Below are 13,462 nucleotides of genomic sequence, written 5' to 3' on the forward strand. Positions count from 1 at the left end.
TTTGTAGGACTTGATATTGAATGCAACATGTCATTCATTGGAACTGGTAGTCCACTCAAACTAGTGATTGTGCATTTGCACTTTATGCAACCACATTTCAATTGCATCAATCAAATATCATCTCTTAACTCATCACACTAACTCCAACTCATAAAGGATATCTCTACTCAATCTCACTTGAAGGGTAACAAGTTTGTAACATATGTACCCATTTTGCTCAAGGGAATAGTCAATAAACACATAGTTTGTTATTTTCAAATTCAACTTAGTTTGCAACTTGTTTGTGCCACATGCACAATAAAATATCTATACACTTTGTGGTGTGCCAATTAGGTTTTCTTCTAATAAACTTCTCCTTGGGCATCATGTCATGTACAACAATAGTGGGAGTCATATTTGTAATATATATATTCATAGACTACCTTAGCCGGATAACAACAAGGCATTATTCACAACATCTACAATGTGCTTGTACTTTCACTCAAAAACAAGATTGTGTCGTGGAGTATGGCTACAAGAAAAGTTTCTCTAAATTTCAAGATTTATCCAAAACCTACTTAACTCATGGAAGAGGTACTTCTCCCCCTTGATCTTCCCTTGTTGGATTGTATCTTGTGTTAACCTCCTTAGACCATCAATAACTGTTGCAAAAAGGAGTGGAGCCAATGGACAATCTTGTTTGATAGAGTGTTTGAGGTCAATATGCTTTTCTAATATGCCATTGACTGGCACTCTATAGTTAGAATTGTTGAGCAAGGTTTAACTTCCCAAAATCAAATCGAGACCTAAATCCATATCTTTGAGGGATTGGATGATAATACCCATTCAATCATGTCATAAACTTTATCAAAATCTATCTTGGCAAAATTGAAATCTTGATTGGATTCCTTTGCAATATAATATTCCTTCCCAAAGTAATGGCACCCAGGATATATTGGCCTTTGATGAAACCTTTATGTTCTTGTAAATTCAATGTTTTCGTTGTGATCATTCGATCATGATGATGATTGGGGGTTGTTGAGCCTCCTGTTTTCTCTTACATATTTCATCTTTGGCATCTCTCTCACACTTCCACAATGTGCACTGTCACATAAAAGATAAAGAGAGACGGATTGTGACTTGAAACACTTATTTCAAAATCAACAAAAGAGATAATAGGTGAAAGGTCACAATTTCACTAGGCTATACATGAGTTGTCTCTGAAGCATATGATGGCTGTGTTAGCATGATTGCACAATTGTGTACTATTTGCTCTTGAGTTTTCTCATAGGATTATACAAATAGATATAGTTATCGCAACGTTCACAAAAGATAACCCCCCTAACATATGAAGGCGAGGTTCAAAATTAAGTATATGCAATGCTAGCACATGGAGGTGAGGCGGCCCGAACTTAAGTTTGAGCCTCATCTACACGTTGAAACTCTAGTATTTCAACATAACTTAGAGATCTAGGTTTAGATGGCCGTGTGAAACACTTAACATTTGGTCATGAGGCTTACACTTAGATCTTGGTATACACTAGACTCCAATGCTACATTGTGACAGTCAGAGTGCGATTGCATTAGCAAAAACCCCCGTGTTTCACTCCAAGTCAAAACACATAGAGGTCAAGTATCATGTGGTATGGGATATTTTGGCTAGCAAACGCTTGAGTTAGTCAAAGTTCCCACGGATGAAAACCCAGCGGATGCTCTAACGAAGAGCTTAGCCTCAAAGCAATTCGCACATTGCATAGAGATGATGGGTGCAGGGTGAAGCTACAATCATGCTTCACATTTTGTACAGTTGTACATAATAGCCCCTACATTCTTTAGCCACTTGGGCCTCGGTGGCCTTCAAGTGGGAGATTGTTAGGTTTTAGGCCCCGTGACTGGGTTGTGGCCGGGCACCCGCCCACTTACTCCATTGTTTGGTTATAATGACAATAGGGAGAATAGAGGGTTTCCACTCTCTAGAGCTCCACCCAAACCTACTGTGTATGCTCATCCCCTTCCCCTTCTCTCCATCCCTCTCTTGCACTCCGCATCCTGCATCCATCATTAGGAAGGCCATGGCTAAGAAGTGCAAGAGCCATCCATGATACGCGTGCCAAATACTGACCCAATAGAAGAATCCACATTAAAAGCCAATAACACCAGAAGATGGAGAAGAGCAATGCACCCAAAGGAATTATGCAGGACATATCGGGGGACCAAAAAGACAAAACGGATGTTAGCATTAATGACTATCTTTCCCATAGTTGAAATAGACCTGAATGCAGTTCTTTTGGATCAAGAGAGGGCAAAACAACAGACAACAGTACTCGGGTTTTACTAAGGTAAAAGCCCAGTTAATCTAAGACGAAAGACCTTCAGGAGAAGGTGAGCCAGACAATTGGGGAAACTAGAACATATGAAAAGGACACAAGAAACAACCAGTAGAATGCACATGCACTTTAATGTAATAGGGTACAAGTTGATCAAGATGAGGATTCAACTAGCACAAATAGAAAGTACTCAAAACACGGGGTATGACAATGATCATGGAGGCATTAAAAATCCCAATCGACATGGCCATCATAGAACAAGTGGTGGAAACATTGAACCCTGACATAACTATACTCATGATGATCAATGGTCAAAATATTCTGTTAACTACTGCTATAATCTCTCACATCTTTGTATTACCTTTTGACCAGAAAGATCTACCTCGCACTACTGAAGCAATCAATAGTTTCTTGAATGAAACATCCCAAAAAAAGAGAAGGTCAGACGAACAAGGGATTCCAGTATTAGCATTGGAGCAAAAAGTGGCACACAAGTTTACTACTGAGGCAATCAATCTAAAGAATAACTCAAGTTATGTTTCTGAAAAACTCTTTAGTATGTTACTAGTAGCCAGAATGAACAGTGAATGGCCCTTAAATCTGACCTCTATTCTGCATCACAGTATACTCACACAAAAAACCAAAGTAAAGACTTAGCATCTCTTCAAAGCATGGTATGTATGGGAGTACTTTTACTGGATCACCTATGTATCGGACCATGTAAATGTCAAAAATGTCAATTTAAGACGAGCATGACCAGAAGGCCAAAAAATCTAGACACTGGCCCTAACAACAAGCAAGGAACCCACTGAAACAACAACCCAAACAACTAAGAATCACTCTATAGAGAAAAGGGTAGTTGAAGCTTCTTAAAAGGCTTCTAAAAAACCAAGATTGACAAAAGATTTTTGGAATCAGCTTAGCACCAAAACCAAAATGCACACATGGCAGTAACCCCACCGATGCTCCAAATTCCAACCAAGGAGGGGGTCAGTCTAGTTAGCACCTGATCAATCCCAAACAAAACCTAACCATACCCTAGACAACACTCAAGATCAGACACTTGGGGACCAGGCGAATCAGCTTCTAGACCAAAAAACTTAAGACAAGCAACAACAAATGGTCCTCACATGCAGAGATAAGGGGAAAGCTATCTAGGAGGAGCCATACTCAAATCACACTTCAAACGTGTCAAATCAATGTCTGAGTCTAAGCAAAAGCTTAAGGAGCAAAAACCAAGTTCAGACCCAAACATATCTTCAAGGTGATGATGCATATACGGATCTAGAAATTTATCAGATAATGTATGTCAGAACAAAAAAAATAATAAATCAATTGAAGGCCATCAACTACCATGAACATTGTAGGTTACCCTCACACCAAAATGTAGTCGAGGTACTTGAGAGAATACCTGAATATATTCTTACACATGATGGCATTGCATTGAATCCCTAAACAAAGCAGCTGACTATCATGAATGTCTAGAGTTTAGGAATCCAATTAGAAGTATTATTGGCATTCATCTAGTGAGGATTCTCAAAAAAATTATGTAGCAGGAAAACCAGATAGTGCTGAACTACATCGAGACAGTGCCTACATGCACTCCTAATGCAAGAAGATGAACTACCAAAGTTCTATCCAATCATGTATCTAGTTTACAATGAACTTGCTGGCCATATGAGGTATACCCTGATACTGGATCAAATAAGAGAATGATATGAACAGAGTAAGTGTTGAAGATGATGAAACAGGAAACAGAAGGAAGACAGCAACTCAGAGTAGGAAGAAGATGGAGAAGGAGAAGACACAGAGCTTGTGTACGAGATCTCTGTAGTCTCTCTCTCTGTATTGGAATAATAATAATGTGTATACAAACTCAGAGCTACAAAGCTTATATGAAACCCTAAGAGATAAGGTGTCCTTTCACACCAGATGTCCAGGGGGAAAAACCCAGTGGGAGAAAAGTGCCCCTGGTGAAGCGCGTATACACACTAACACTACTACATGTCTACAAATCCCCCCTGTAGTGATAGTGTGAATCCGTACAAGGTAGCAGATCATCATGTGTATGAGAGTAAGCCCAAAGCTTTTCGGAAAGCTTCAAACTTTTCTCGTGATAACGCCTTCGTAAATAGATCTGCAATGTTATCCTGTGTAGGACAGTAAGTTAGTGTGATCTCCCCTGCATGTAGCCTTTCCCTGACATAGTGGTAGTGAACCTCTATGTGCTTTGTTCTTGCATGAAATACTGGATTCCTTGCAACTGCCATAGCACTCTGACTGTCAGTGAAAATGGTAGTGGGTGCCTGTTGACACTCACAAAGATCTGCCAATAACCTGCGTATCCATACACAATCAACTGTTGCCATGAAAGCTGCCCTGTACTCAGCTTCACAAGTTGATGTAGCCACTGTGGGTTGCTTCTTGCTTAGCCAAGATATACATGCATTTCCCAAGAAAAAACAATTGCCACTTGTGGAATGTCGTGTGTCAAAATCACCAGCCCAATCTGAATCGCTGTAACCAAGAAGCTGCATAGAATTGTGCTTTCCATACATATCCCCCCTTGGAAAGAACATGGCAAGATTAGGGGTACCTGAAAGGTAACGAAGTATGCGCTTCACAGCCTGCCAATGATGCATACCTGGGCTGTGCATAAATCTGCTTGCTTGTGAAACCCCAAATTGAATGTCTGGACGAGTGTTGCCTGCCAAATATATCAAGCAACCAACCGCTGCTGCATAAGTATGTACATCAAAAGTTTCTCCAGCATCATGCATGCTCAACTTTGATCCAGTTTCTACGGGTGTAGAGATTGGCTTACAATTTTGCATACCAAACTTGTCCAAAATTTTATGCAAATATTTTGCCTGCAACATGTATATGCCATCCTCTGATTGCACAAACTGAATACCCAAGTAATAATGTAGCAAACCAAGATCAGACATCTCAAAGGTTTTTCTCAAAGCATCTTTAAACGCTTCAATTTCATTTGCATTATTTCCTGTAAGAAGCATATCATCCACATAAAGTGTTAGCATAATGAGAACTCCATCTCTCTTTTTGACATACAAAGTACTTTCTGTTGGACTATTCTGAAATCCCTGGCCAATCAAATAAGTATGTATCTTCTCATACCATGCTCTTGGAGCCTGTTTGAGACCATACAAAGCTTTACGCAATCTACATACCTTTTGCTCTTGACCTTTTACAACAAAACCACTTGGTTGAATTACATAAACTTCTTCCTGCAAATCACCATTCAAAAAAGCAGTTTTGATATCCAACTGATGCACTTTCCAACCATGATGAGCAGCAATTGCAACTAGTGATCTAACTGTGGACGCACGAGAAGTAGGAGCAAAGGTTTCATCATAATCTATGCCTTTCTGTTGCGCATAGCCTTTTGCCACAAGCCTTGCTTTGTACCTGTCAACAGTACCATCTTGTTTCCTTTTTACCTTAAAAACCCACTTTGTACCAATAGGCTTTTTACCTGTAGGCAAGTCCACTAGATCCCATGTATGATTCTTATGAATAGAATCAATTTCTTGCTGCATAGCATCTTTCCACTGAACACACTCTAAAGCTTGTTCAAATGAATCAGGCTCATCTGCATCACAAAGAGTACTAAAGCAAGCCAAATCTACTTGCTCTCTGCCAAAAGTAGTACCAGCACGTGTTTTTCGTGGCAACGGTGCATCCAACTTGCTATCCTGCAAAGTTTTCTGAACCCATTTAGGTAAGGTTCTTTCTTCCCCGAGAACTTCTTGCTCTTCACGCACAATTTCCTCTACATCATGAGGTGTCACATGCTGATCAAAAGATTGATCAAGATTATCAACCTGTTGTGATTCTTGATTCTCCACAAAAGAAGGAAGCAAACCTTCAAATACATCATGTGTCTGCATATGAGGTACATCAAAAGCAACCATAGGTTGAGCAGTAGTTTCTGCAAAAATTACATCACGACTTTCAAAAATCTTGTTTGTAGCAGGATTGTAAAGTCTATAACCTTTACTTCCACTACTGTACCCCACAAATATACATTTGATTGCCTTATCATCAAGCTTTCCACGTAACTGCTGAGGGATGTGAGCATAAGCAAGACAACCAAAAACACGAAGATAACTGACTGAAGGTTTTTTATCATACCAAGCTTCATATGCAGTAATGGTCTTCAAGGCACGAGTAGGACACCTGTTCAAAACATGTGCTGCACAAGCAACTGCCTCCATCCATAGTTTATGAGGCAAACTCTTAGCCTTGAGCATACATCTAGCCGTCTCCATTAAAGACCTGTTCTTCCTTTCTGCAACACCATTCTGTTGTGGTGTGTATGGCATAGTGCATTGGTGTTTAATGCCTTTCTTTCCCAAAAAATCCTTAAATGCACCTGACATGTATTCACCTCCTCGATCGGTACGAAGAGTCTGTACTTTGCAACCTGTTTCATTTTCAACCATGGCGACATAATGTTGAAAAACTGCAAACACATCTGACTTTGCTTTGAGTGGATACACCCAACAAAACCTGGAAAAGTCATCAATGAAGGTCACAAAATAAAGGCTGTTTCCTATAGATGGCGTCCTCATAGGACCACATACATCACTGTGTACAAGTTGCAACTTTCGTGTCGCTCTAACTGAACCATCCTGCGAAAATGCAAATCTGTGCATCTTTCCAAGAACGCAACCTTCACATACATGTCTTGGTGGCATCTCCAATAAAGACAAATCATGCACCATATTATGACGTTGTAAAGTCATCAAACTGCCATAACCAACATGCCCAAATCTAGCATGCCACAACTCAGCATCCGCATGGCCTGAGTCTTTGTTTCTGCAATACATACCTGAATCTGCTTTTCATAATGATCTAGCACAAATAGTCCATTTTCCAGCGTACCTGTAGTGATAAGAGAATAACCATTCTCTCGATCTCGTACAACACATCTGTCATCCTCAAAAATGACCCGAAGACCATTTTTTGCAAGAGAGGATACAGACAACAAATTCTTCTTGATCCCTGGAACATATAAGACATCTGGCAAGCATAAATCTGAACCATCTGAAATGGTAATCAAAATCTTACCAACGCCTTTGATTGGATAAGAAGCATTATTTGCACATGTCACCTTCTTTCCTGCTGGAGCTGCATCCAATGAACAAAACAAATCCTTCCTTGAAGTAATATGCCTGGATGCACCACTATCAAAGTACCAAATCATTTGTGTCTTGTCAACACTGTAAGCAGAAAAATTTGAACATACTACAAAAGCATAAGAATCCTGCACAAAGTTTGCAGACTCTTCTTTAGCTGTAGAAGAATCACCAGAAGCTGAAACAACCAAACTTGACTCTTTCTTCTTTTCTTTAGTAATTCGCTTTTTACACTCACTAATGTAGTGACCAGGTTTCTTGCAGTAGTGACATTTACCTTTCTTCTTGGACTTGTCGTAATCACCTTTAGACTTCTCAGAAGATTGTCCTGCACTAGACTTGGAGTGATGAGCACTCTCTTTACCCCTGTTTTTGTTCTGTACAACAAGAGCATGATCCATACCATCCACCTGTAAAGACTTGTTCTTACGTGATTGATCCTCCTGCAATAGCAAAGCCACTAACTCTTCAAAATGAAGAGGGTCAGGATTAGCTCGTAAAGACAGAGTCAAAGAAGTCTGAAAAGTCAAATAAGATGGTGGTAGTGAATTGAGTGTTTTGGAAATCAAGTCCTTCTCTGGAATCACTTCATCAATGCTAAGCAATTGCTCTTTAAGATCCCTGATTTTTGTAAGATGCTCGACAATATCGTCACCTTCGTCCATCTGTATTTTGTCAAGTTGTTTCTTCAAAAACTCTATTCTGGCAGCGTTTCTTCCTCCAAACATAGCTTGCAGAGTGTTCCAAGCATTCTCAGAAGTTCTGCAAGATCTGATATGTGGTGTGATTGTCCTCTTTATGGTTAAGGCAATCACAGCCATAGCCTGTGCATCTTTAGTATCCCATCTCTTTTGCTCTGGAGTGACTTGTGAGGGTCCTGCACCAACAGCTGCACCACGACCAGGCGTGGCAGGTGCAATGCTACCTGGACGAACTTCATCTCCAGATACATAATCCCACAATCCTTTACCAACCAAAACATTTTTGGCCATAAAAGACCAAAGAGAATAGTTGGTACCATCCAATTTGTCTTCGGATGTAAACGCACCAAAAATCTCTTTCTCCGTAGATTGAGCCATATGTAGATGCACACAAGAGAGCAAAAGAACCTCCAAGAGATTCACAAATCTCCTCTCCAATCCAAGCAAAACTCTACACAAAATCTCAGCACAAAGCTAAGACAAGTTGCTTCCCAAAAGAACTGTTTACCTGAAGAAAATCTGTCAAAAAGCACACCCTCTTGATCTAAACGCCTCCGAAAAGTAACTTCTGCTACGCTGCTCAGAACAAAATTCTGAGGGCTCGAACAACTTCGAAAGGGGGGTAAAACCCTAGGTCACCTGATTAGAATACTCCCGGAATGTCGAGGATGCTCCCACGAACAAATTTTCCGAAAACTGCCTGAAAACTGCGATTGCGCGCGCGGACGCGAAAACGCAAGTAGAGGCTCTGGAAATCACCTCGCTCTGATACCAATTGTTGAAGATGATGAAACAGGAAACAGAAGGAAGACAGCAACTCAGAGTAGGAAGAAGATGGAGAAGGAGAAGACACAGAGCTTGTGTACGAGATCTCTGTAGTCTCTCTCTCTGTATTGGAATAATAATAATGTGTATACAAACTTAGAGCTACAAAGCTTATATGAAACCCTAAGAGATAAGGTGTCCTTTCACACCAGATGTCCAGGGGGAAAAACCCAGTGGGAGAAAAGTGCCCCTGGTGAAGCGCGTATACACACTAACACTACTACATGTCTACAGTAAGGTCCTATGGGTGGCTTAGAAATCTGTCCTCAACGACACTAAACAAAGAAGTATATTTATAGAGCTCAAGGATGATTTGATTAGTTTGATAGGCATGATGACTCAACGGAAATCACAAATTAGACTTCTAATCAAATATACAAACGACCCCCCTGCAACTATCTATCAAGGCATCAAAGATTCCGAAAAAGGAACTTGCCAGCAAAGCCAGCTATGAATCCTTATTCTAAGAAATGAATGAGGTACTTTTTGAAGCTAGAATTAATGCTAATTAGCCAGACCTAGCTGGATGGATCCACAAGCCATCCATCTATCATAAGTTGGCAAGGGCAAGGCTAACCAAAGGCAAGAAGACTTTACATGACCCCGTCAAGAAGACCTGTAATGTACTCAAACCTTATGAGATGGAGATGCTAACTGAAAGAAGGGAGTAGCTGGAGCATGAGGCTACTTATTGGATTATCTACAAGGAAAATTCTACCTCCAACACTCCTCAACAACAAGCGGTGGTCAAACTTGGACAATTACCAACTCAACAAGTGCAACCTTTGAACCAAAGAAAGCCCCATTTAAAAGAAACAAAATGCAAGAGATGAAATTAGACCAAGTGTCTGAAATTTTAGAATACACCAAAATTATAAAAAGGAGAGGAGGATGTAGCTGGTGGGAGCTTGCTCCTTGGAGAAAGCCTACATGGGAATCACCTCGACGAGTTACCTGGTAGCATTGCTAGCAGTTAACAAACCCTATATGACTGTGCAACGAATCAGACATCAGTACAAGCACCTATAAATAGAACCCACTTCTTCCATTTTGGGCTCTGTCTCTGTCACTCGGTCTATCAATAGATTGGAACTCTTGTATCTCTTGTAACTAATCGCTATACTCTTTATAGAGCTTATTATCACTAAGTGTTGTACCATTTCTGCTTCCAAACTTGTACTTCTGAATCAGTTTATGAATCTGAATCTCTAATTCCAATTGTCTCAGTTCATCTCATCTGAATTCTTTTATTTCACCTCAATTGTTTCTCTGGCTTTTTCATCAGGTATTTTGAAGCTTGATTCTATTCATTTAATCTGACCTAACATCTGGTCTTTGACTCTGGAATTCTAACCTTTGAATAGTTGTCAAGTGATCGGCTTCCAAGGACTTTTTACAGGATCATGTGTCCATGTTGTGTGTTGCTCATTTAAATGTTAAACATGCACAAGATAGATACCAAAAGTACGCTAACAAAAAACGATGGTTTTTTACTTTAGAAGAACGTGATCAAGGTATGCTAATGTTGGGAACCCATATGTTTAATTGATTTTATCCTCATGAACCACAATGTATTTTGGATTCTCATGTCTTATGTACAAAGGCATTATGAACGCCATCAAGTTTTTGGTCAAGTGGAAAGATAGATATGAGGAGGGTTCCACTTGGGAGAACATTAATGTGATTGATAAGCGTTTTTCCACTTTTGTTTTCAAGGACGAAAACTCTTCTCCATGGGGGAGGTAGTGTGAGGACAAGGTGGCTAGGCAACCACATGGCACGTAGATAAAGGGCCCTTTATGGAAGGCTATATCGGGGATCGTTGGGTGCAGACTCACATGCCAGTACCTTCAGTCTCACAAACCCACTTCATCTCACTCATGAGCCAAGTATCTTATTATTAAACTATCATGTGCGAGTTGAAATGATGATGTGAACTAAGGATGGGTTTAAGCTGAGGCAAAAACAATCCCGTTTTGTCTTCCAACTTCCATCCTCATAGTTTATAGAAGGCGATAGACGGGTGTTTTATAGGTTATGAATCAATGAATTGTAGATGTTGCTATCAGTGCCCCATTGGCTTGTTGATGGTAGTCCAAGCTCATGTCGAGCACTTACAACAACGGCAAAAAAGAAAAGTTTTTGAGGGAAAGGGGTGTTGCCCATTTTACGGTGGATCTGGAAACACTCCTTCCGCTTCTTGTCCAATGAGCACGTGCCATGAAAGCTACACGCCCCTTTTGGAACCTCTGCCTTTGAACCCAGCATAAGATTCAAACGAGAAAATTAGGGAGGGAGTTCACTTTGCAATTACATTTCAGTTACGTGCAGTTCACAAGTTCACCTGGAGATCCAAGATCCACGGCTCAAATGGATTTTACTTAAAGTTCACTTTTAAATGAGGCATCCCGGTACGACCCGCGTTGCAGACCACGCATCACATCGGCAGGGCATGGCGGACCAAAAGATGATATGCACAGATGACTATTCGTGAAGTGGTCCAATGCTCCATGAAAGCTGCAGATTGCAGAACATCAACGTGCGCCCTTGCACACACACAGTAGACTAGAACTTACCTATTTCCTAACCAAAATGGGCGCTTAGTCCCAACTTTAGCTCGCCGGAGCGATGGCGCCTACCTTCAAGAAGCTGGATTCGAACTGGCTTGCAGCGAGGGCAAGTGATGTGCAATGGACGGGATTCGAGCTCACGACCACCCACCCACCAGACTCATCTCCAAAGCTTCCGTGGATGCCAGCAGCAGTCCCCGGAACGTACGCTTTCTAACCTGCCCTGCAAGCTTGCTATGTGTAGCTCCTTGGTTAACTGATCACGGATCTCCGGACTTTACCTGTTTCTTTTGAAATTTGGACACGAATTGATTGAAGCTGTCATTGCCCATTTTATATAAACCTGTACCACAGAAAATCTATTGTGAATTGACTAAAATGGATCGCACATCTGAACAATGCACGCAGTATAGACATTGTAATAAACCATCGCCCATGTTGAATTGGGCCCTACACGACTTTGAGGTCCATGGCAAGCAGATCAAGTCCCATTCCCATCAAAAAATGGAAAATATAATTTATAGGTCGAAGAGGCAGGTATTGCACTAGTAGGAAAAGGAAGCTTATGCCAGTTAATCTCAAGGAAAGATATAACCTCTGTTGTAGGGCACTTTTGCTTTGTGTTCCAATCAGTAGTTGACTTGCAAAGCCACGGACATCAAACAAAAGCTAAGGCTAGTATGCTTGCATAATTGACTGTTGGAGATATACTCACTAGATGCCATTTACGATGTTTAAAATAATTGCAATCAATGGCTTCGCTTTTATCCGTGCCGTGAGGCTGTCTGTGATTTGATATTGAAGTTAAACACTGGGAGCATTTTGAACGAATTTTTGATCATGCAGTGATGTATTGGTGCTTTGAGTGTGAAAATGGTTTCAATTGTTGGTTCAAAAATATGCGGAGATTGACCAATTGTAAAGTGAAAGTTGCTTGTTGATCTCATTTTTGTGTTTGTGGATGAGATTCCAGTTTTGAATTATAAGTATTTGCTGTTTGCTGATAACCCCGTGCTTTGCAGAGTTTTGGGAACTCTTTTGAAAAACAAGTTGATTCCCGATCCTTTTTATGGACTAGAGAATGAGAACATAATCGATATAGCAGACTCTGGGCGTGAATATTATACATTCTGGTTCTACGCAGAGTTCAGTGTACCTTTGGTAAGGGTTTGCTTTCTTACGATGTACAACAAGTATGAGTTTTGGTTCAACAGCAATTGTAGGTAGCATACATTGTTAAGTATTTTTAATTTTATTTTAGAGAGAAGATGAACGTGCTTGGCTGCAATTTAGAGGCATCAACTATCATGGAGATGTTTATCTCAACGGGCATCTGAAGCAATTGCCAAAAGGAATGTTCCAACGCCATGTATTGGATGTCACTGACTGGATTCACCCAAGTGGACAGAATCTTCTGGCTGTTTGTGTATATCCGCCAGATCATCCAGGAAGAATTCCACCTGAAGGTGGCCAAGGGGGTGATCATGAAGTAAGTTTTGCTATGACATCAAAGAGTAGGCTAGCCTTTTTGTAGTCTATCATAAGCAAGTTTGTTGCTACAAGGAAGGCTAAAAAAATGGGTGATTTCAAATAAGTTCATAATATGTGCACACATCTGTCAATGGTTTTTGCCTTGTATGCATGCAGATAGATGCATACATATTTGGCAATAGTAGGTTGTAGTATCTTGTGTTTTGAGACATGGATACATTTTGCACTTGTTCAATAAAAAATATTTTTACCTTCTTTTTGGGGGTCAAATTAGAATGTTTTAGTGCATATCAAGTGAGCCAACTACTTCCATCTGTCAATGGTTTTTGCCTTCTATGCATACCGACAGATGTATGCATATTTGGCAATAGTAGGCTCGTAGTATTTTGTGTTTACTAAAAAAATTA

At 40.4% G+C, this 13,462-nt stretch overlaps 1 protein-coding gene across 1 annotated transcript in view; it reads left to right on the forward strand.

The window, feature by feature from the left end:
• The first annotated feature begins 11,338 nt into the window (after window positions 1-11,338).
• The window catches only part of LOC147464896 (glycoside hydrolase family 2 protein), a 144,252-nt gene continuing 142,128 nt past the window's right edge, over window positions 11,339-13,462 (forward strand). The window contains exons 1-3 of the mRNA XM_086517023.1: window positions 11,339-11,768; window positions 12,587-12,725; window positions 12,826-13,053. Of these exons, the coding sequence (XP_086373149.1) occupies window positions 11,623-11,768; window positions 12,587-12,725; window positions 12,826-13,053 (513 nt within the window). The 5' untranslated portion in view covers window positions 11,339-11,622. The remainder of the gene's footprint in view (window positions 11,769-12,586; window positions 12,726-12,825; window positions 13,054-13,462) is intronic.

Source organism: Adiantum capillus-veneris, chromosome 1 (assembly GCF_014529385.1).
Source record: "Adiantum capillus-veneris isolate H3 chromosome 1, ASM1452938v2, whole genome shotgun sequence".
NCBI lineage: Eukaryota > Viridiplantae > Streptophyta > Polypodiopsida > Polypodiales > Pteridaceae > Adiantum > Adiantum capillus-veneris.